This window comes from Oryza sativa, chromosome 6, assembly GCF_034140825.1.
Source record: "Oryza sativa Japonica Group chromosome 6, ASM3414082v1".
NCBI lineage: Eukaryota > Viridiplantae > Streptophyta > Magnoliopsida > Poales > Poaceae > Oryza > Oryza sativa.
The window spans coordinates 12,375,408-12,398,668 of record NC_089040.1 but is presented as its reverse complement, the minus strand read 5'-3'; the positions used below and the strand labels follow the sequence as shown (position 1 = coordinate 12,398,668).

At 39.6% G+C, this 23,261-nt stretch overlaps 3 protein-coding genes across 3 annotated transcripts; all 3 read right to left on the bottom strand.

Annotated features, from left to right (window-relative positions):
- Positions 1-1,400: 1,400 nt before the first annotated feature.
- On the bottom strand, positions 1,401-2,355 carry LOC9267746 (uncharacterized). Its single transcript, XM_015786145.3, has 2 exons — positions 2,173-2,355; positions 1,401-2,026 (listed from the first exon to the last, which is right to left on the bottom strand). The coding sequence occupies exons 1-2, from the start codon at positions 2,270-2,272 to the stop codon at positions 1,623-1,625; spliced, it is 504 nt and encodes a 167-aa protein (XP_015641631.1). The 5' UTR covers positions 2,273-2,355; the 3' UTR covers positions 1,401-1,622.
- An 11,526-nt stretch (positions 2,356-13,881) lies between these two features.
- Positions 13,882-17,056, bottom strand: LOC4340875 (formin-like protein 15). The gene is made up of 3 exons (XM_015788020.3): positions 16,070-17,056; positions 14,509-14,576; positions 13,882-14,412 (listed from the first exon to the last, which is right to left on the bottom strand). Exons 1-3 carry the CDS (start codon positions 16,865-16,867, stop codon positions 14,364-14,366), a joined length of 915 nt encoding a protein of 304 aa, XP_015643506.1. The 5' UTR covers positions 16,868-17,056; the 3' UTR covers positions 13,882-14,363.
- Positions 17,057-18,553: 1,497 nt separating this feature from the next.
- Positions 18,554-19,837, bottom strand: LOC4340874 (uncharacterized). The gene is made up of 2 exons (XM_015788022.3): positions 19,633-19,837; positions 18,554-18,908 (listed from the first exon to the last, which is right to left on the bottom strand). Exons 1-2 carry the CDS (start codon positions 19,733-19,735, stop codon positions 18,766-18,768), a joined length of 246 nt encoding a protein of 81 aa, XP_015643508.1. The 5' UTR covers positions 19,736-19,837; the 3' UTR covers positions 18,554-18,765.
- Between the last annotated feature and the right edge of the window lie 3,424 nt (positions 19,838-23,261).

Here is a 23,261-nt window from a genome sequence, read left to right as displayed (position 1 = left end):
AGAGGAGGAAGGGAGAAAAGGGGGAAAGAGAGAGATGTTGTGGACAGACTGACATATGGGGCCCACGTGGGTCCCACGATAACTCAGCTGCCACATCGGATAAAACTAGGATCAAAACCGCCTAAGGACCCAAAGTGATCCGGTTTGTGAGATGAGGGGTGTCATATATCTGGTTTTGCGGTTGGGGACGATTTTGTAATCCGATGACAAGATATTGGACCTTCGATGTAGTTTTTCCTTTAATTATTTGTCAAACAATAGAATTAGTATAATTCTCAAAAAAAAAGAATTAGTATGGTCAACTGGTTGTCCAGCCTGACTTGCTTGCATATACTAGCAATAGTAATGTCATACGCATTGGGCCATGCTTAAGGCCAAGGCCCATAGGCAGCCCATATCATTTAAGTTAGACATAATATTATTAGTTACACAGAGATAAGATTAAACTTATTCCATCTATATAAGAATGTGATTGTGTCTATTATCGAGTCTAATCTATCCCTCCTAGTAATGTTCTTCTCTTCCCTAGCCTAAATCTAAATTTCTTCTCCACAAGCCGACATCGTCCGGCTATCTTCCCGGAGGTGGTTATCCCATTATGATCTCGGGTCATGATAACTTGGTATCAGAGCCACTCACCATGGCTTCCAATGCTAATCGAATTCTCTATGTCATGGTGAGCCATCTAGTACACCTAGTGGATGAGTATCTACTCCACCAGTTGTTTAATGGATATGGAGTAGAAAGAAAGATTGAAGTGTGCTAAATAGGAACATATGTGGAGGCTTCCGGTCCATTTCAAACTCGAGCGGCCGCTGAGCATGCTTGGAACCTCAATGGTTGTGCCATCTACGACGACTGTTGTTGGCTGAACATACAGTGGGAGGAGCCATCTAGTAGCACCCCGACAGCGGCATCTCCTCTTGCCAGGATCGCTAAGGAATTGATAGTAGTTGTGCTAAGGGGTATTTCAGAACTTTCATGGAGTTTTTCTCTTGTATTGATCAGAAATGATATTCTAATGGGTGTGGTGTCTAGAAACAAATTTCCACACTATAAGAGTGTATTCCCCTAAAAGTTGCTTCATATGGTATCCTATAGTAAAAATCACAGTCAGAATATCCTGTAGTAAAAATTTGCCAACAGAAAAACCGGGGGTGATGAGCTGATTCTGTTGGGATATTGTTTTTTTACTGTTGGAGTGTTCTTCCATCATAAGAATAATTTATTTTCGACATCCAATTTACCAAAAATTTTGTACATGTTTAATAGTGTGTTCTATTGTTTGAGTAACCACAAATGCCGAAGCCTGGAGAGACAAAATAAATGCATCAGTTTTTTTGGCAAATCAAACCTATCATTCATTCATTCATTTATTTATTTATATATTTGGACAAAGATACTTACAACATGATCCATCCTTAAAACATCTAAATTAATCAATCATACATCTCATACGGGCACAAAACACCATATGTGTAGCTCAACTGTTTTTCTTAATCATGGACATATTTGTGCAATTTGAACACAAGCGCAGAAAATACTTTATATTATCCAGGATATGGATGGCGTGCGGATGAGCCTTTATTTGCAGAACATGTAGAGGTAGCTATGTATGTATTTTAGTGCCATCCACCATGTTGACCTCCTCCACCAGAACCTCCTCCATAACCACCTCCACCACCATAGCCACTGCCACCGCCATATCCACCACCGTAGCCACCGCCGTATCCACCGCCGTAACCGCTACCACCACCATAGCCAGGGCTACCATATCCGCCGCCATATCCTGGGCTACCATATCCACCACCATATCCGGGTCCAGAGCCCCCACCACCATAGCCAGGGCCATAACCGCTACCATACCCAGGCTGGCCATAACCGCCACCATATCCAGGCTGTCCGTAACCGCCACCATACCTGGGTTGACTATACCCTCCACCGTGTTCGTATCCTCCACCATGCATGTATCCACCTCCCCAATTGTTTTGTTCAACCTCAGGTTTCACATTCTTTCTCTCGGATTCTGCATATAAACACCATAGTCAACGACAAAATAAGATAACTGGTGTGCCTAGTGAAGTATTTAATTTGCTATTCAGTGAGGTAGCAAAACTAAACCATTCGTGAATATGTGATCAAAGGGAAAAACAGATCGGGTTGGATTATTACCATGGGCTTCAGTGAGCTCCCTAGCAGCAACTACATCCTGGGAGACGAGGAGGAGGGAGGCAAGGAGGACACCAAACAGAATTAGAGACTTAGCAGCCATTGCTTAGTTTTTGTTGATGAGTTTATTTGTAATTTGATCGAGCTAGCTTGCTTAGCTTGAGGAGTTAGAACTGCAGCCGATCTCTATTTATAGATGAAGAGGGGCATCGCATCCATGCAGGCTCGCTCGTACGTGTGCCAACCGTTGGGTTAGTGGATGGGAGCCAAAGTTAATTTCAACCTTCATTATCAAGTGCAGTGATACGGCCGGTTGGCTGTTGGGATTAGCTAGATCGAGTATGGACATCTCATTATCAACTTGATTACTGTCCCGGTAGAGGAGGGCGTTGACATTCATCTCTTGATTTTCGTGTGATCGAGATCGAGTGCACGACAAAGTTGCTTTGCTACTAATCAGTGTTATCTTGTGGGAGAGGTTTCGTTCGTTCAGCTATATCTCACTAGAATTATCCTTTGGAGATAGAGCTGCTAACTAACAAAGCCTAGGTCGATATGGATGTGTGTCATGAGTTCTCATGGTTCACAGATCACAGTGAACATTAATTGTACATAGAGAAATTAAGGTGTTTGTTTCTTGCTTGTAGGATATGTACTAATTCAGAGCTAAGGATAAAATGTGATCATTGAATTTTGTTTTCTTTCCAATGGAACGTAGTTATTGGAATGTCAGTAAAAATTAGAGGAACTAGTTAAAATTCTACTACTACGTACCTATATCTCTAAACAACTGCATTTTCCAAAGTGAGAGGATCAATCGAGAGAGTTTAAATGACCAATATGCCCTCTATTGAACGAAGGATAGTTGTGAGTGAGAGGATAGGTGATTGAGAGATGGGGAGAAAATTGATGGGAATATGGGATGTGATTGATAGGACCAATAGTACTATAGCATTTATTCTGGTAAAAAATATTTGAATATAGAATTATACTTATTTTAGATTAGATAGAGTAAAATGTTTTGTAATGTTGTATGACATGTTATTGCATTGCGTGGGCTCGAATAAAATAGTATATATTTCTATTTTTAGCACTCAAAATATGTTCTTTTTGTACATGTTTTTTATTAGAACTTGAAAACAATATCCAACTCACATGTTTGATTATCATATACTCGTATATATATGTCAAAAGAATTTTTTTGAATATAATTACACAAAAGTTTAATTATGACAAGTTTATAGAAATCAACGCAAACAATTTTGCTATGCATTTGTTGACAATTTTTCTAAAAAAGAAATCTATCAAATGTAAGAAGAGTATAATTGTAGTATAACTACATTAGAAATTTTATGTAACTATAATATAACTTATACAGCTTTTACGTAACTTTGGAATGAAAGATTCGTAAAAGCATGGAATGAAAAAAATCATAGTCTAGCGGGCTGAGGATATTCGATCTACATCAAATTATGTTGAAGTTATGTTGTACGTAGTTACAAACAAAATACTATGTAATTATAATGTATTTATATTTGACAAATCTTTAGAGAGAAAAATTATTGATAGATATATAAGAAGATATAGTCCAATATTTTACATGGATCGAATATTGCTAGAAAAAGAATGAAAACTTCCAATTAATGACAAATCTCAAATTCCATACAGAGCCGGGAATTGAAGCACAATATTAATTTCAGCAGCTATAATAACCATATTAAGATTTGCCGCCCATTGAACACGATCACGCACGGATGCAGCAATGCTGCGACTGATCATCAGTATACTTGACTCGTTAGTCGTCACGTACGTCCGTCTCACTTTTCCCGTGCCCGTTTTCACAAAGCTAAGGTCGTACGACGTGTTCCATCCATCCATGCCCCTCCATATGAAAATGGTCGGCAAGATCGCATTAATTAATTAATCACGTACATCAATTTAATTTGCAAACTGGTGTCCTGATTGCTCGTCCATTCGCGTGGTACCACTTGAACTTAGCCAGGTCAGTGGTGTGTCACTTTCAGGGTAGTTGCATGCCAAAATCATGCAGATTTCTCGATCGATCGAGTATGTATACCTAGCAATAGCTAGCTAATTAATCCAGGAGGATCAATTTCACTAAACCAATAGCTAATCCAGGGTGAATATGCTTTCGAACATGTTGTTCATAGTAATTTTGATCAGAATTAGTGAATATTTTTTAAGAGTTTTTTACCAGTGATGATGTGAATAATGTGTCATATTCACATGTTGTCTTCGATTCTGCACCTTATACACCATACAAATATATAGGACATAATTTTAGATATCTCATTGTAAGATCAACGTGTGTTTTGATTCTTATTCTGTGATGAACAATCGGCATCTGTGATTATTGGTTTTGATATTTGGAGATTATTGTCGAAGTGGTTTTGGAGATAATTGATTTTCAGGTGATGAACAGGGTTTGCTGTTTTGTCGGGACCGGTCAGACCGGGCGGTGGTTGCCGGTCAGACCGGCTTGTGTTGAGCGGTCTAACCGGCTAGCCCACGGTCTAACCGGCCGACTTTATGTCGGTTTCGATTTCGGGTTATGGCTTCTAGATGGATACTATACGTATGTAATACTGTTGTTTGCTACTAAAGAGACAAGTTGGAGATAGCTTGGTCTCGAAATATGGTTTCTTTGTTTGTTTCATATGTAGGTGACTCGATGCCTCGGGGGAGTATTTACGGTCATGGACCGGGAGTCGACTTGGTGGTAAGGCGATGTCCGTGATGGTCAGATATCATGTGGGATACTGAGGCTAGAGTTCATGCACGTGGTTAATGAAGATTCCATATGGCATACGATGGAGGTATTGTGTGCGTATGGGATGCCGAGTCGAATTTGGAAGGAGTCCAAATTTGGCATGATTGGTTATGTAAAGTTTGTTTCTTGTACTAGATGGTTTCCTAAGGTGTTTAGGACTTCTACTATGAGTTTGGTTCGTGGCTTTAGGCTGCCTACCTCGGGTATAAATAGAGGGGGAGCGTGAGGCTTCCCAGCATCGCTTTGAGAGCAATTGAGTTGCTAGTTTAGTTAGGGTTTCGAGTTTCGTCAAGATTTTTGTAAGGAGTGCTGTTGGTGCACTTTGTAAACACAGAGAGAAACAATAAAGTCGTCATCCACTTTAAGAGTTCTTCGATTTGTATTTTACCGGGTTTCGGCGGTCAGACCGGCGGCAAGCGGCAGTTAGACCGGCGGCATACAGGCGGTCAGACCGGCGGCGGCGACAGCAAGCAGCAGCTGATCTCGGCGGTCAGACTGGTTAATCTACACCGGTCAGACCGACGACACAAGCGCGGTCAAACCGGCAGATCAATCTTGGTCAGACCGATCTCCGTCGAATTCAAGGGTAACTTTTATTTCCGCTAAAAGTTTTCGGTTTTTGGGTATACTAACCATTCACCCCCCCCCCCTTCTGGTTGGCGTAGTTATTGTGATTCAATCCTACAAGTGGTATCAGAGCCTTGTTTTCTTTTTTGGATTTTTATCGATCTAGAGTTTTTGCCATGGCTGCTCCTGTTAGATTTTCAACTAAGCCTCATGTTTTCGATGGAACGAATTTTCCTCATTGGTGTAGTAGAATGCAATCTTACATTATGACTGAAGATTATGATATTTGGAGAAAAGTTTCTCATCCTTGTGTGATTTCTGAAGTAATTAATACCGCTGCTGCAAAAACTAAGTTTGAACAAAATTGCAAAGCGCGCAATATTCTTTTGAGTGGGATTTCTCGTTCGGATTATGATCGTGTTGCTCATCTTCAAACTGCCCATGAGATTTGGATTGCTTTGAGTAATTTTCATTAGGGAACAAATAACATTAAAGAATTTTGTCGTGATCTTTTCAAAAAGGAGTACATTAAATTTGAGATGAAACCTGTAGAAGCTTTGGATGACTATCTTTTTCGGCTTAATAAAATTTTGAGTGATCTTAGATCTGTTGATTCTTCTTATGATGCTAATTATCCACAATCTGAGATTTCTCGCCACTTTTTGAATGGTCTTGATATGTCTATTTGGGAGATGAAAGTTACATCTATTCAGAAGTCTGTTAACATGTCTACTTTGACTTTAGATTCGCTTTACACAAAACTGAAAACTCATGAGATGAATATTCTTTCTCGTAAAGTTGATTCTAAGTCTAGGGCTTTGGTTTCTTCCTCGACTTCTTTGGATGTTGGTGCTTCTTCATCGAAGTCTTCTGTCCTTGCTTTATTTAATGCCATGTCCGATGATCAACTCGAACAATTCGAGGAGGAGGACTTGGTTTTGCTATCTAACAAATTTTCTCGAGCTATGAAAAATATTAGGAACAGGAAAAGAGGAGGACCGAATCGTTGTTTTGAGTGTGGTGCACTTGATCATCTTCGCTCACATTGTCCTAAGCTTGGGAGAGGCAAGAAGGAAGATGATGGTAGAGTCAAGGAAGATGACGTGAACAAGAAGAAGATCACGAAGGACAAGAAGAAGAATTGCGTACAGTGGCTAATCCAAAAATTAATAAGAGCTTGTGATGAATCAAAGGATGAAGATGAGAGCAAAGGTAAGCAAATTGTTGATTTAGCTTTTATTGCTCGTAATGCAAGTTCTGATATTGATGAATCTAATAGTGATAGTGAAGAAAAGCTTAGTTATGATCAATTAGAACATGCTGCTTACAAATTTGCTAAGAAACTTCAAACATGTTCTATTGTGCTTGATGAGAAGGATCACACTATTGAGATTCTAAATGCTGAAATTGATAGATTAAAATCTTTGATTCCTGATGATGATAATTGTCAATCTTGTGAAGTTTTATTTTCTGAAAATAATGCTTTGCGAGATGTCAATTCTGTTAATTGCAAGAAATTGGAATTTGAAATTGAAAAATCTAAAAAGTTGGAGACTTAATTTTGCTCTTGGATTTGCTTTACATGCTCGTGTTGTTGATGAGTTGATTTTGACAAAGAATGTTTTGAAAAAATACAAAGTTGCTTTTTGTGCAAGTTCTTTAGTCAATGCTTCATGTGCGAATAAGGCAAAACAAAACGAAGGTGTTTTGATTTCTCAAGATTGTTCAAAGTGTGTTTTGAATGAGATGAAGTTGAAAGATGCTTTAGGGCGTGTTAAACACATGGAAGAAATTGTTAAACAGGATGAGGTGTTTTCTTGCTCAAATTGTAGAAAACAAAAAGGTCTTTTGGATGCTTGCAAAAATTGTGCTGTTCTTACTCAAGAGGTTTCTTATTAGAAAAGTTCTTTGCAAAGATTTTCTGATGGTAAAAAGAACCTCAACATGATTCTTGATCAATCTAAAGTTAGCACACACAATCGTGGTTTAGATTTTGATTCTTATGCTTATCATACTGGATATACTCCTACTATTTTGGGTGCTGCTAGGAGAGGTGAAATTTTGATTGAAACTGAGCCTAAGAACATTGTGTTTCAATCTGCTGGCATCATGTCTACTTTGAGTGCATCTTCTTCAAAATCTAATGTTGTGCATGCGAAACCTTCTGTTGATGCAAAACCATTGATTTCAAAACCATCTACTTCACAAACTTGTCGTGAGAAGTACACTTGTTCTTTTTGTGGAAAAGATGGACATTTGGTTGGTTTTTTTTTAGACTTGCCCATAAACAGAAAAAGGAAAGAGAAATTGCTTTTGCAAAACGACGTTGGCAAAAATCGGGTTTTAATTCGAGGAGCACGGTTAGACCGACAATGACTAGTCGGTCAGACCGGCCAGCGGTCAGACCGCGGGTGAACCGGCGGTTAGACCGGTTGCCAGGCCCGGTCAGACTGCAGGTGCAGCGGTGGTCAGGCCGGCCTCGGGGCAATTTTGTGCGAAATTCAAATAAGACTTTTGTGAAGCGAAAAGGTAATTTTTCAGGTAAGTCTGATTCTAATTTTTTTCAGTGCATATGTACCTTCTGGTTCTATAGGTCGTGTGACTCAGTGTTGGATTCCAAAATTTCTTATTTCTAACCCCAACATGGAGGCCTCGACATCTTCTCGTTCATAGGTATTTTGGTGGCATACTCCTCATGAGTGTTCAATTTTTGAGATGACGATTGCGTTGCAAGGTAACATCACTTTACTTTTGGATTGACATAATTTTGTTCTACTCTCTAATTTATTAGCTTTTTCATATGCTAGTATTTGAGGTTGTAGTTTTGGTTAATACTTTTGGATGTATGTCAATTCTTGAGAGTGTTGGTGATATCTTTGGCAATTGGATGTCTTTTTCAAAATCTTTGATTTCTTCTTGATTTTTCTTTGGGGAGAATTGGAGGTTAATTTGAGGGGGAGTTAGTGCTTTTCATAATTCCTTTTGGCATGTTTTGAGGGGGAGTTTGTACCTCATGGTTTTATCAAGCAAAAATATGACAATGAGAAAAATTGAGAAAAGAGAGCTTTGTTCTATACATATGGTGTTTTCTTGTGCATGCTAGCAATACTTTGAAGGTTTATTTGTCTCTAGCATAGCTTGTATGTATTCTAGTCTTTTCATGAGATTTAGATTTTTCTTTTAAGGGAGATGATGCATGACACTTAAATTCTATACTTGAATTAAGCAAATATGCAATGTTGATGCGAGCATATGGTTTGATTTCTAAATGCTCTATATGCTTTATTGAATTGTTATTCCTCAAATAGCTTTAATTGCTCATTGTGAAAAGAGAATAAAAATATGAAAAAAATGAATAATGGGTGCAAAACAGTCTTGATGACAAGGACGTATTCAATGTGAGCAAAATAATGGGTGCAAAATCTCTAGAAACAGTCTTGACGACAAGGACGTACCCGGAATAAAAGAGAAAAATATGAGCAAAAAGGCTCAACAGAAAAAAGTTTAAAAAAATTCTCTTGTTTTGTGCTAAAGCTAATTTGAGAAAGAGTGATAAATGCAATAGGTATATGTGTTTAGTGTTTATTTTTCAATCTATGTGCTTGTTAATATGTTGCATTATAAATCGTATGAAATCATGAATTTTGATTGTTGATTCAAGCTTAATTGTGAAATCTTTGGTTCATGGTTATAATTTAATGCATGCTTGCTATATTATAGATGGGTTCATTTTCTTTTTATTGCAACACATGACATGATATGCTATATGTATGCTAAGCTCTTATACTTTAATGAACATAATTCCTATGTTTGATGAAATCATTGTCAAAAGGGGAAGAAAAGAAGAGTTTTTGGAGAGCATGTTTTTGGTTCAATTGGGAATGTTCAATTGGGAATTTCTTTCTTTTAAAAAGGGGGAGAAGTTTTCTTTTGGATTTTTGAGCACGATGTGTACATTTGTACGAAGTGTGCTTTCCACTTTTGTTTTTATTTTTCCAAACACCAAAACATTTTTAATGGATTTGCCAATGTTTTCATCAAGGGGGAGATTGTAAGATCAACGTATGTTTTGATTCTTATTATGTGATGAACAATTGGCATCTGTGATTATTGGTTTTGATATTTGGAGATTATTGTCGAAGTGGTTTTGGAGATAATTGATTTTCAGGTGATGAACAGGGTTTGCTGTTTTGTCAGGACCGGTCAGACCGGGCGGTGGTTGCTAGTCAGACCGGCTTGTGTCGAGCGGTCTGACCGGCTAGCCTGCGGTCTGACCGGCCGACTCTGTATCGGTTTCGATTTAGGGTTGCTTCTTTGGATATCCATGATTGTTTCATGGTTATGACTTCTAGATGGATACTATACGTATATAATACTGTTGTTTGCTACTAATGAGTCAAGTTGGAGATAGCTTGGTCTTGGAATATGGTTTCTTTTTTTTGTTTCATGTGTAGGTGACTCGATGCCTCGGGAGAGTATTTGCGGTGATGGACCAGGAGTCGACTTGGTGGTAAGGCAATGTCCGTGATGGTCAGATATCATGTGGGATACTGAGGCTAAAGTTGATGCACGTGGTTAATGAAGATTCCATTTGGCATACGATGGAGGTATTGTGTGCGTATGGGATGCCGAGTCGAATTTGGAAGGAGTCCAAATTTGGTATGATTGGTTATGTAAAGTTTATTTCTTGTACTAGATGGTTTCCTAAGGTGTTTAGGACTTCTAGTATTTGTTTGGTTCGTGGCTTTAGGCTGCCTACCTTGGGTATAAATAGAGGGGGAGCGTGAGGCTTCCCGGCATCGCTTTGAGAGCAATTGAGTTGCTAGTTTAGTTAGGGTTTCGAGTTTCGTCGAGATTTTTGTAAGGAGTGCTGTTGGTGCACTTTGTAAACACAGAGAGAATCAATAAAGTCGTCATCCACTTTAAGAGTTCTTCGATTTGTGTTTTACCGGGTTTCGGCGGTCTAACCGGCGATATACCGGTGGCAAGCGGCAGTCAGACCGGTGGCATACAGGCGGTCAGACCGGCGGCGGGGATAGCAAGCAGCAGCTGATCTCGGCTGTCAGACTGGTTAATCTATACCGGTCAGACCGACGACACAGGCACGGTCAGACCGGCAGATCAATCTTGGTCAGACCGATCTCCGTCGAATTCGAGGGTAACTTGTATTTCCACTAAAAGTTTTCGGTTTTTGGGTATGCCAACCATTCACCCCCCCCCCCCTCTGGTTGGCTTAGTTATTGTAATTCGATCCTATACTCATGACTGAATTTCTATTTTGACATCTATGTTCTCAACGAAAAAATCTGGCTTGCATGTTTATGTTATTGTGTGTCTATGTATGCTTGTCACGAAAGAAGCCACATTTGTTTACAAAGGATGTTTTCATTTTTATTTATTTTTTTGCTGGACTCTATAGCTCAATTTTTGGGAGAAGGTCTTTGGTTCGCCACAGAAGAGGAAATCTTTTTTTGTACTTGTATCTTCGAAAGTGTGACTTTTTGTGTAAGAGAGTGGTTTTATAACTCTGATCCTTTGTTTGGACTCTGAATTCAGCAGAGAAGGGATAACATTGTGCATGTGTGCATGTAGATCTCTTAGTGTTTGAGGCAGAGACCGGTGGAAATGACATGCATGTAGATGTGCGTTTTTGTGTATATAGATGTGCATTTTTTTACATGCATCCTAGTTTATTTGTGAATAAAAAAATTCATAGTTGTTGGTGGATTTGTTTGTGCAATATGCAGCACAATCCCTCTTTTGAATTTGCATGTCGTGATGCACCTTCGACGTTGATGAGGTTTGTTTCTTGTTTCCTTGCCCTCCCATTTTCTTTGTTTTTGGTTTGATGAGCAGGACAAGAAGTTGCGTGTGAACTAACAAACACCCCTACACAAAAAGCCTAAATATAAGGGCATGTTTAATTCGTAAAAAGAAAATTTTTGGGTGTCATATCGGATGTTTGACCGGATGTGTCGGAAGGGGGTTTTTGGACACGAATTAAAAACCTAATTTCATAACTCGCCTGGAAATCGCGAGACAAATCCTTTGAGCCTAATGAATCCGTCATTAGTACATGTGGGTTACTGTAGCACTTATGACTAATCACAAACTAATTAGGTTTAAAAGATTCGTTTCGTGATTTCTCCCTAATTGTGCATTTAGTGTTTTTAATCTATATTTAATGCTCTATATATGTGTTCAAAGATTCGATGTAATGTTTTTTGGTAAAAGTTTTAGTTAACTTAACCAGGCCTAAGCTGCTACAGAGCACAGAGATATAGAAGGCCGAAAACAAAGACGTGTGTTAGGAATTTGATTTTTCAGCCTTTTGTGCTGCAGGCCCATTAAAGCATTCAATGATCCTGTAACGGCTTCAACGAGCACTTGCTACTTTTGTTGGAAGGGAAGAATGCTAGGTTTATTTTTATTTCTAACCATTGGATCTGCATCATACGGTCCACAACATGGACTGCCAAGACAAAATTTCAGTCATCTGACCAATAAGCAAGCAAACTATGGGCCATGTTTCCTGAGAGAGACTGCCTTCTCTCAGGCCAGCAGTCTTATACTTATAGTCGACTGCTCTATGACGATCTGACCTCTTTCCTGGGCTCTGCTCGCTCGTCTACGCTCCGACCAATTCAGTCAAAATCGAAAAAACGATGTTTCCTTGAAAAAGTCTAAGAAATAGTAGTAGTAGTCAAAAAGTGCACTTTTCGATTTATAGGGATCCCTATCTTTATCTCTATCCACAGAGATACCTATCTATATAGAGAGAGATTTATCAATAAATTGATCTAGACTATCCTCTATCTGATATTATAGATTTATACAGAATCACTGACTACGTGTTTATCTGCCCCACACTAATTAAACAAATGGGAAGATGTCTGTTGGGATGCCAGCAGTCTTTTTAAAGCATCTCTATACCAGAGATAGCAGAAGCACGCTCTTCGATGTGTGAGGTGATCTTTGCACTCGATGGAAGTTTTTACAATGTGATTTTGTAGTCCGATTGCTTGATGCTAACCCGACACGTGAATAGTTCTTGAAGAAACTGACCCACGACATGTCCTTTTGTGGCTGATATCAAGTATTCCCTCCATATTTTAATGTATAACGCCGTTGACTTTTTAACCAATGTATGACCATTCGTCTTATTCAAAAAATTTATGTAGTTATCATTTATTTTATTGTGACTTGATTTATCATCAAATGTTCTTTAAGCATTACATAAATATTTTTATATTTGCAAAAAAAATTGAATAAAACGAATGGTCAAACGTTGAAAAAAAAATCAACGGCGTCATACATTAAAATATGGAAAAAGTATTTAGTAACTAACTTTGTTTCGATTTCTTTTCTTCTTGTAAACCTTAGTGCAAATGAGGTGGCTTATTTGTTGGCTAGGGCAAGTGAGTGTGTTGCTTATTTGATCTTCCTAGGCCGACAGTGTGCTCGTGGATGTATCCAGAATGTGATAAAGTGTTCAACGCCTGTGCAATGAACGGGCCAACCTTGATCTAAAAATTAAATCAGGGCACCTTTGGACTGGGGGTTTTTGTTGGAAAATTGGAGGATTTCAATTCCTATATGATTTCATTTATTTATTTATTTATTCTGCAATTGATTTCATAATAATTCCATAGGAAATTTGACATCAATTGAGAAGTCTAAGGCAAATCAATGTATGGACCTCCAAATAAACAATCACATTCATATTGAGCATATAAAATACATTATGCATAGTTAGATGCAATGTTTTGTTTTACTTCATTCCTGTGATCTAAACAACATATCTAATATTTTTCCTTTAATTTTCAATCCTCTTTTTTTACAAGTATATTTCTATTTTATTCCTCCGTTTTCCTATTGCAGTGATTTCCAAAATGTGCTTCCTTTGTTGGTACTATCCCTTCCACTTGGCATTTCATTCAGTATTTCAGTTGCTCTATAGAAGTGTGGCAAGGACCTGTCCTTTTCAGTTCCTTGTGAATAAAACTTGCTAGCTCATCAATCTATCCTGCAGATTCACATCAATCCATCCTGCAATATCTGGATCTATTCCATAAGGAACCTTTGCTTTGCAGAGCAGGGTTGAATCCAGTGGATTCAATGTTTGCAAGTTAGGGCCTCTTTGATAGAGCTCCAACTTAGTTCCAGGAGTTTGAAACTAAAACTGTTTGGCTAAGCTTCAACTCTAGTAGAGATGGAGCTGTGCCAAACAGGCCGAAAGAATTGTGACTCATGCTAGTTGGGAGTATTTACAACTAAAGAGGACAGCCCGTTGACCGACAACATAGGCAAAACTAAAATTTGCAAAGATCAACTAAAGAGATACGCCAGCATGATTACTACAAATATGCACAGATCTCACAGCAATAGCATTTCAACCTTTACCATTTGGATGAATCTCCATCCTTACACGAAACAGTTACCCAAATGCCAACAGTGGAAACTAAATTATGCAGCAACTAGGCTACCAACATAAATATCACATTTACACTACCCATCTTAGTTTAGTGCATGAGGAGTCAAACAAACTAAATGAATCAATCCCCCACCAACAGCAAAAACATTTTTAGAAGACCTAGCAAGGTGTCATTTTAAAACATGATACGCTAAAAAAAAAAGACCAGATATCAACAATTGGAATATCTAACAGGCATCAATCAGAAACACCAACAGATGTACAGGGTAAGACGAACTGGATTTTTTTTTTCATTTTGAAGCAACGCGACAATGTTGTCAAGATGCGATTATTGGCTTCAATTCCCTCTTAAGTTGGGGAAGTCTACTGTAATCCATTCTTCTAGCCTCTATCTGTAGTTTTTCAATGAAGAAGCGCTATAATTTCTGGTTCTGGCTCAGGACCTCTAGATCTGCAATGTTAATGCATGTAAAAGAAAATAGCTTTAGCACCTCAGTAAAGACATCGATACTTCACTTTTGGGCTGCAAGCCTGCAATAACGTTTACCTTTTCAGTGCTTGAATAGGACCATCAGGCTCTTTCATCCCATCTCCACTACTAGCATGAATGTTTCCCTAGAATAAAAACACATAATACAAAGAATTAGTGAAAAATATACTAGGCATACACACTAGCTTGTATTCATTATCCACCATTCCATCCCCTGAAGTTGCTATAGTTAAAATGCTTCCAATGATGCTATTATTATTCTAGCTAGTGACACCATCTATATAACTTATACTGGACTACCAATATCTATATTATCGTGCATATCAAACATAATGGATTTCCAATATTATGAATACTACCTCCATTCCAGAATCGAAGATGTTTTGGTTTTTGTCCTAAGTCAACCTTCTTCAAGTTCGACTATCACTGGAACAAATATATTACATTCTGATACTGATACATCTTACATTCTGAAATGGTGGGAGTATTGCTTCTGATGAACATGTACACATATCACTTTTACATGTGCAGTGTTAACTATTCTATAAAGAGAGGAACATTTTACCACAAATAACTACAAAGATGTTCATTGCAAATTCATTGATATTAACGACAACCAAACTTTAAAGGTTTAACTTAGAGTGACACTCCTTTGCAACCAGAGGGTGAATATTCCCATGTGAAAACTGCAACGATTATGTTCCGTTCCGTCCTTGGACATAACAATAAACAATTACTTTCCCTTAGAAACTACAGAGCAATGCAGCAAATACCCTTGTTCCTACATTCCCTTAGAAATTACAGCGTACTGCACCCGCAAACTAGATTACACAAGTGTGCACGTGTGATTTGTGTTCATGCTCATGCTGAAACCAAAAGATCAAGTTGAACTAACAACATAAGTGATACTAGACTCTGTAATGCAAGCTGACCTATTCTTGCATGGACAAACCATTCAAGGAATATTACTTAATTCCAATATCAGAAATAGCAAATAATTGTGCTTCAAATCATCCAAGTTTGAAATCCTCTTTCCATTCCTCAGCAAGCACCATGCATTACTGGTATATTTCCAACACCAAAAACACAAAGAAACACAGGTAGGGCTGCGGAAGTAGGATAATAACTTACCACACTACAAAATATATGTTTTTTTTTTCCATACATATAACACATAACCCAAGAAAAAGGAACTTCTGGAATCTGTTTCTATCTACACACGCACTTTTATGCAGAGTGCAGGCTTAAATGTGCCTGGTTGTGTATAGCAACACAACCACACACAATGGCAACAAAACATCCAATGCCAATCTGCACTGACCAAATTCACCGTTCTTCGTTCCGATAGAATCATAATTTAGTTCAAGAAGTCAATAAAAAGCTACTCCTGAATACATGCAAGAACAAAATAAAATTTGCGAACTTAAACAAAACAAATGTGATCTATGCACCTATTAGCTGTTATCACGGGATACATGATATGCTACATTCCGGTTAAAGAACAAGCATTCCACAAGCAAAGAATCAAATAGCTAGATGTGAGATTTTGTGATCCAAGAACATGCATATTAAGCAGTAGAGACATAAAACTGCAGGCCAGGGCACAAAGAGCACGCACCGATGAGGTTGCTTCTTTCTCCTTCTGCTTCTGCTTCTCCCTGTCCCTCTGAATCTTGGAGACCAAGCCGGCCCTCCTCTTCATCTTGGTGGGATCCTCAGGTTCAGAGACCCCGGAGGCCTTGTCCCTCACCTTCCAGACGGCGCCTCTCCGGAGGAGCAGCTTCGCCGCCTTCCACCCATCGGTGCTGGTGTCGATGACGGTGACCTCGGTCCTGCTACACCTCTCGCCGTCGCCATCGGCGGCGCGGTCGGAGCGGCGGCGCTTCTTGACCTTGACCTTGGAGGCCTTGTCCTTGTTCTCCTTGCTGGGGCGGGAGGCCTTGTCGGGCCTAGGGCGCGGGTGGTTCTGCTTGCGGAAGGCCTTGATCGGCGCGATGAGCGGAGGAGCGGAGGAGGGGGTGACGAAGACGTCGGCGATGACGGTGGAGAGCTGCAGCTGTGGCGATGGTGGTGGGTTGCCGTTGCCGCTTCCGCTTCCGCTAGGGTTTGGTAGGGAGAGATTGGTGCTACCTTGCGGTGGCTTCTGCGGCGGCGGCGGCGGTGGATGCTGCTGCTGCTTGGGCTTCGGATGCTTCGGCTTGGTAGGCGGCGGTGGCTCCTTCGCAGGCTGCGGCGGCGGCGGCGGCGGCGGAGGATGGGGTAGGGCGTGGTGCTGGCCGTAGAGGAGGTCGTCGATGTGGAGGTTGGAGGGGAAAGACAGGCCCCCTTTGGCGTGGAGGCGGTGCAGCCACGGCGGCGTGCGGCTTGCCGCGGCCGCCGCCGCCGCCGCGCTCAGCACCGCGCTGCAGCACGGCATCTCCCCCGGCTCCGACAACGATCGAGATCAATTCCCCGTCATCAAAACCCCAATCTCGATTCGGGCGCCCGCGTTGGAGACGACGGCGAGGGGAGGGAGGAGGTCGCCGCGGCGGCGCAGGAGGGATTGCGGCGAACGCCGCCGACGATGTGGGGGATTTTGGGGGAAGAGAGAGAAAAAAAAAGGGGTGGTGGATCTGGTGGAGGGCACGGGTGAGTTGTTCTGCTGTTGTGGGCTGAAACCAACCAAACATTGCATGGGCCAAGTAGAAGTCACCGCCAGCCCGGACAGCTGGGAAAAGCTTGGCCCGCCTGGGCCCGGCCCATGTTCGAAGGAATTCGAGTAGGACCTCTTATTAAGAGATCACATATAATCTCCCCAATTTTTTTCCCCTAAACTGAAAATAGAAAATTAAAAAACTGATTTCTCTAATAGAAATCCTAATTTTTATCCCTAAATCCTAAATTTGTGCCTTTTTTTGTTAAAGTACTAATAAAATTCTCCCGTTTTCCTCTATCTAACACGCGGGAGGATCTTGGCAAGGAGAGGAGGAACGTGGGAGTGGCAATATTGGGAGTGGGTTAGGGGAGCACACTCTCCCGCATATCAACCGAGCGAATCTTTCAAGGGAGGGAATTCCAAAAATTATGTTAAGGAGTAGGTGATCTGTTGAAGTGGTTTTTTTAACTAAAATCCCTCAAAATTTGTGAGGACTATTGGTGATGCTCTTTTTTTCATATAAACATTTGTAAATAATGTTTTAAAAACATAATCCTTGTAAAAAAATTAAAAAAATGAACCTTATGGCTACGTCAAGAAACGTTAGGAAATTAGAGTTGCTAAATGACTCTGGCACACTAGATGCCCTAATGTGGTAGGGAGCTGCGGTGGACAACATCTTTCTTTCGATATGATATACTGTGGGAGAAACCGGAATTATGAGGTTTAGAGAAATGAAAAATTTAAAGGAAGAGTTTCAGTAATTCATTTGAAACTTGACATGAAAGATCAAAATACCTAAATTCAATTTATAAAATTAAGATGATTAATTGGATGGATCATACGCTTTTCACTTGGATGATTATTTATCAAGATTTTTAATGAAACAATATGTATACTATCACAAGCATATATAATATGTACTCTTTTCCTAAATTTGTTCCCCTGGGTTTTGGTGGAGTTTTGATTATCGTGCAGTGAGGGTCAATGGGAGTGCTGGGAAACCGTGGGCCGAATAAGACTAGCCCAGCTTGCTCACCGATGGCCCACTTACTAATTAGGAACTAGGAAGTGCGTATGGCTATATGACATAAACAGAGCGAAGGTTTCCTTCAAAAAAAATAGATAGAGCGAAGGAGAAGAGAAATTATACACTAGTGATAAGAAGAGAATGAACGAAAGAATGCTACACCTATAACTATTTTTGTCTCTTTACTTTCGAGTATATGATTCCTTGGAGTTTGCACGAAAAACTATGTTCGTATTAACACGTGATTAATTAAGTATTAGCTATTTTTTTAAAAAAAATAGATTAATATGATTTTTTAAGCAACTTTTATATAGAAACTTTTTTGAAAAAAACACACCGTTTAGTAGTTTGAAAAACGTGCACGCGGAAAACGAGGACGAGGAGTTGGAACCCCGAGGAAAGAACGTAGCATCAAGCAATACTCGTGAGAATTCGTCTTCATGGAGACTGACCGTTCATCTGATTTTCAATTTGATACGGGAAACAGTTTTGTTTACACATACTAAATGAAACTTTTATATAGCGTGAGAGACATGATGATTTACACATATATATTCTTCACGTAGAGCACATTCTGTTAAATATAAATTAACATCGAATCATCACTGTATTGAACAGAGTCATTGTAGTGTCAATAGCTGAGAGAGCGTCATGGGTGAGAGTGGCCATAGCTCGGCGTCTTCCCATGGTGTTTGGGCTTGGTGTTTATGGTCACTACAGGCGTGGCGCCTACGGTCACTCCAATGGAGATGCTGATGTCGTCCTTCTTATCGCCTCCCTTACTCGCCTCGCCTGTTTATCAACTCAATTTCAGAACCACAAAACATATTCTTTTATGATAACTAAGGCTGAGTTCGGCACTTGAATTTCCCGACGCACTACTCTCGTTTTTTTCACGCACACGCTTTTCAAAGTATTAAATGGTGCGTTTTTTTAAATATTTTCTATACAAGAGTTGTTTTAAAATCATATTGATCTATTTTTCAAAATAAATTTAGCTAATACTCCCTCTATTTCAGGTTACAAGATGTTTTGACTTTAGTCAGAGTCAAACTGCTTCAAGTTTGACTAAGTTTATAGACAAATATAGTAATATCTATATTACCAAATCAGTTTTATTAAAATAATAATTAAATATTTTTATAATAAACTTATCTTGGTCAAAAATATTATTATTATTTTTCTATAAGTTTTGTCAAACTTAAAGCAGCTTGACTTTCTGTAAGAGGTGTTTATTGACTTTGAATAAAGTCAATACATCTTATAACCTGAAACGGAGGGAGTACTTAATTAACCACGTACTAATGGATTGCTCCGTTTTTCGTGCAGCCAACTCCGCCTCCCGAACACAACCTAAATCCTCTTTTAAAAAAACATCTAGTAGTAACTCTTGTATACTAGACTATCCGATCGATAGTTTTTTTTATCGACGGATGTATAGCAAAATCGTGATTAGATAGCTAGTGCGTTAGCCAAACATGTACACCCCCATAACAAAAAAAGAAAGCAAACGTACCACTGGCATCAGCGAGCTCTCTGGCGGCAAACGCCACGTCCTGCGAGAGCAGGAGGAGAGACGCCGCCACGACGAACAGCACCACCATGGTCTTGGACGCCATGACCACCGTACGTAGGCTTAGCTTAGCTTAGCTGTGATGGAGCTAGTAGCAGTGTGCTGTGCTAATAGAGAGAAGGCTAAAGCTTTATTTGTACTGCGACTGTGCTGGCGTTTTGCGTTGCTCTCTGCATTGCCGTGTGTAGACCGGCAGGCAGAAGGCAGGAGAAATAGATGTTTTGGAATGCCGACGAAGGATGGATGTTCATGTTTTTGGAGCTGGCACTCCAATTTGTTCACAGGACGTCCTACCAGACTCTGAGATATGGAAATATCATCAGCTGAATTATCTTTGGGAGGAATGGAAATATGCATTGTTCTCAGCTATTTTACTGGTCAGTAGGTATCTGTTCTGATATAAATAGTAGGGTAGGAAAAATCTTAATCTCCTCACTTTACAAGGTAAATAAAGACTAAGAACTGTTTAGATGGGACTAAAACTTTAAGTTCCTATCACATCGGATATTTGGACACTAATTATAAATATTAAATGTAGACTATTAATAAAAACCCATCCATAATCTTGGACTAATTCGCGACACGAATCTATTGAGCCTAATTAATCCATGATTAGCCTATGTGATGCTACAGTAAACATTCTATAATTATGGATTAATTAGGCTTAAAAAATTTGTCTCGCGAATTAGCTTTCATTTATATAATTAGTTTTGTAAGTAGTCTAAATTTAATACTCTAAATTAGTATATAAATATAGGGACTAAAGTTAAGTCCCTGAATCCAAACACCACCTAAATATATATCTAGCGTGTTTCTGATGTCCTCTCCTTTTTAATGGTTAGTACATTATGTTTTTAAGTATAACCTTCGTGGCAAAATGTTGCTACAGAATACCGGCCTCTAAACTGGCAATTTCCCAAGTCTGAGAGATACTGCATCCAATCTATAATCCTCTATAGTTAGGACCAAAAGTTTTATATGCATTAAGTCACATCATCTAAAAATAGCCTTTGATCCCTCTCATGCATTTATAACCCACAAAATGTAGTTATTGACATAAAGCTTAATGTGCATAGAAAACTACTAACTCCGTTTTACAATGTAAAACTTTTTAGCATTACTCACATTTATATAGATGGTAATAAATCTAGACACATATAAAACATATGCATTTATCAATGGATGAATCTATGTAAGACCAAAAAGTCTTACAATATGGAACGAAGGGAGTAATAGATATTGGATCCCTCTTATGCTTGATACATAACCATCTAAGTGTCATGTAGAATTACAATTTCACATCAACTATTATAGAACAAATAGTGTCCATTTATAGATATTACGTGTACACGATTTATAAATTGTTTTCTTCAAGTTTTCTTTGAAGTATTTTTAAATTTTCCGCTACAACATACGGAGTATCCACAAGTAGTTTATTATATTTGAGCCAAATAGAAAGATGGACCACATGAAAAAGACACATTGACTCTCCCAAAATCCTGTCCAAAACAAGCTATTGAACAGGGGCAAACCCATATTTTCTAAATGTTTCTCTTGCTATTTAGTTAAAAATAATAAAATAATAGTTTTATACCATCAATAAATTACCAGGTTTTTGGTATCTCATGCCATATTATATTTTTTTAGCTGTCCAATAGTAAAGATCACAAACCGAGTATTATGTAGTAAATTTTGTCAAACTTCATTTGGCCTGTTCGGCAAGCCTGCTGTTGCATCGTCTACAGCTGCAGTTGCGCCGCATGCGTGCGTCACTGTTGGTGCTGGCTGCGCTGCAGCCACGAACCAGCAACTGAACATACCCATTGTTGCTTATAAAAATAGTAATAACATCGTATAGATAATGGGAAACTTATACAGTAATACTATGTCAGCTTTCAACATCACAAAAATTACGGTGTGGATAGCCAACACCCGGGACTGTGCCCGAGAGGTACAGTCCCAAGGCCAACACCCGATCGCTATCGCGTAGCTAAGGGTGGTAAAGAGCTTAACTAGCCTACAAAATTAAAAGGCTAGGCTTAAAATAGGGTGTGCTAAATTTTTATTTATTTTGAACTAAATATATGACTATGTGAGGGCTAACTGGGATTGTGAAAGAACTCATGGGCGTTGCCACCCCAACATGCAGCAGGATACATGGCTTCACTGGTTTGTGATTCATTACTGAATTCGGTTGCTTCCTGGTTGTGTCCGGAAAGAATGCCGAATATTGAAGAATCCCCAACTGGAATTAGTACTGAATGTCTGAAAGTGATGAAATTTTTGAGAAAGAATTACAATTCTCCGGACGAAAAATATAATGTCCTGAAAAGTGCAGGAAGATATATGTGAAGGATGATGGACAGTAGCCGTCTGCAACACATTGGTGACAGATTTTCCCAATTTATTTGTCTAGAACGATTGAACTCAACAGTGGTATTTTGCGCAGGACTTACTAGGACATATAGATTGTTCTGGACTTCTAGTGTATGAAATGGTGGACTAGTAGTATTTTGTTTATACAACTTATTAGTAGTGGTCACTATTGTAGGAAAGGTCATAAGTACTGGTTTTGGGACCGACAACAATTGATCAGTACCAATGACTTGGGTCATTGGTACTGGTTCTTGAACAGGCACCAATAATGATCTCGGGGATGTCCTGGATGCCTTAAAGATGCCGGTTCTACATTTTTGCTGGTACCTATGATGCCACAATCGACACCTACAGGTTGTGTAGAGAACCAGCACCACCAGTGGTGTTCATTCTCACACTACCCCTAACACTAACATCTGAACCCTACTATAATATTGTATCACTTTTCAACGAGTCCTTTCACATTTCATTATTGGCTCCCTAGATTTTAAAACCACCTACTTATTCAATAAAATAATCATAGTATAACTTAGATTAAATAAGTGCTTATTAATTGATTTAGTGAGCTATAAACTCAAATCGTTTTCCACTGCAACATACGGGCTCTAGACTAGTAATGAAAAATAATATAACCAAGTGTTCGAATGAAAATAGTATAACTACGTGTTTCGAATGAAAAGTGCATATCCCTTGCTCACCACTTAGGAACCTCACACATCGACAAGGTCATCTCCCTGCGAAAATTCCCTATGATGGCTCGCCTTTTTCTCCTTCTCCGCTCTCTGCCAGGAAGAGTGTTTGTGTCATCGGGAGGTTGCGCTCAATCCGCCATCCTCATTGCCAACCCCACCCCGCCCTGCCGCCGGAGTCGCACCGGTAGCATTGCTAAGGAGCACGGCGAGGCGGTAATGGCCTCCTCGATCGGACGCTGCTGCTACTCAACCCGTCGGCAGATCGGAGCTCTAGACGCTGTCGAGTGGAGAGCGCTCGCTGTGCCGCCTTGATCCATGCTGCGACGCTCCAATCTGCACCTGCGCCTCCCAATCCACACACGTCGCTCGGAGGAGGAGAGAGGACAACTCGCTCTAGTTCTGTTGTCAGCGCCATCGAAGAGAGGAGAGAGTCTGCACCGGAGAGGGGAGAGGCAGCTCCACTAGGATGGGGTGAGCCCGCACCGCCGAAATTGACAAGACCTC

Coding starts and splice junctions, on each gene's coding strand:
- LOC9267746 (XM_015786145.3), bottom strand. CDS start 2,272: ATGGCTGCTAAGTCTCTAATTCTGTTTGGTGTCCTCCTTGCCTCCCTC. Junction 2,027..2,172: donor GGAGCTCACTGAAGCCCATG/GTAATAATCCAA, acceptor GTTTATATGCAG/AATCCGAGAGAAAGAATGTG.
- LOC4340874 (XM_015788022.3), bottom strand. CDS start 19,735: ATGGCGTCCAAGACCATGGTGGTGCTGTTCGTCGTGGCGGCGTCTCTC. Junction 18,909..19,632: donor AGAGCTCGCTGATGCCAGTG/GTACGTTTGCTT, acceptor GTTGATAAACAG/GCGAGGCGAGTAAGGGAGGC.
- LOC4340875 (XM_015788020.3), bottom strand. CDS start 16,867: ATGCCGTGCTGCAGCGCGGTGCTGAGCGCGGCGGCGGCGGCGGCCGCG. Junction 14,577..16,069: donor AGAAAGAAGCAACCTCATCG/GTGCGTGCTCTT, acceptor TTTTTATTCTAG/GGAAACATTCATGCTAGTAG. Junction 14,413..14,508: donor CCTATTCAAGCACTGAAAAG/GTAAACGTTATT, acceptor TTAACATTGCAG/ATCTAGAGGTCCTGAGCCAG.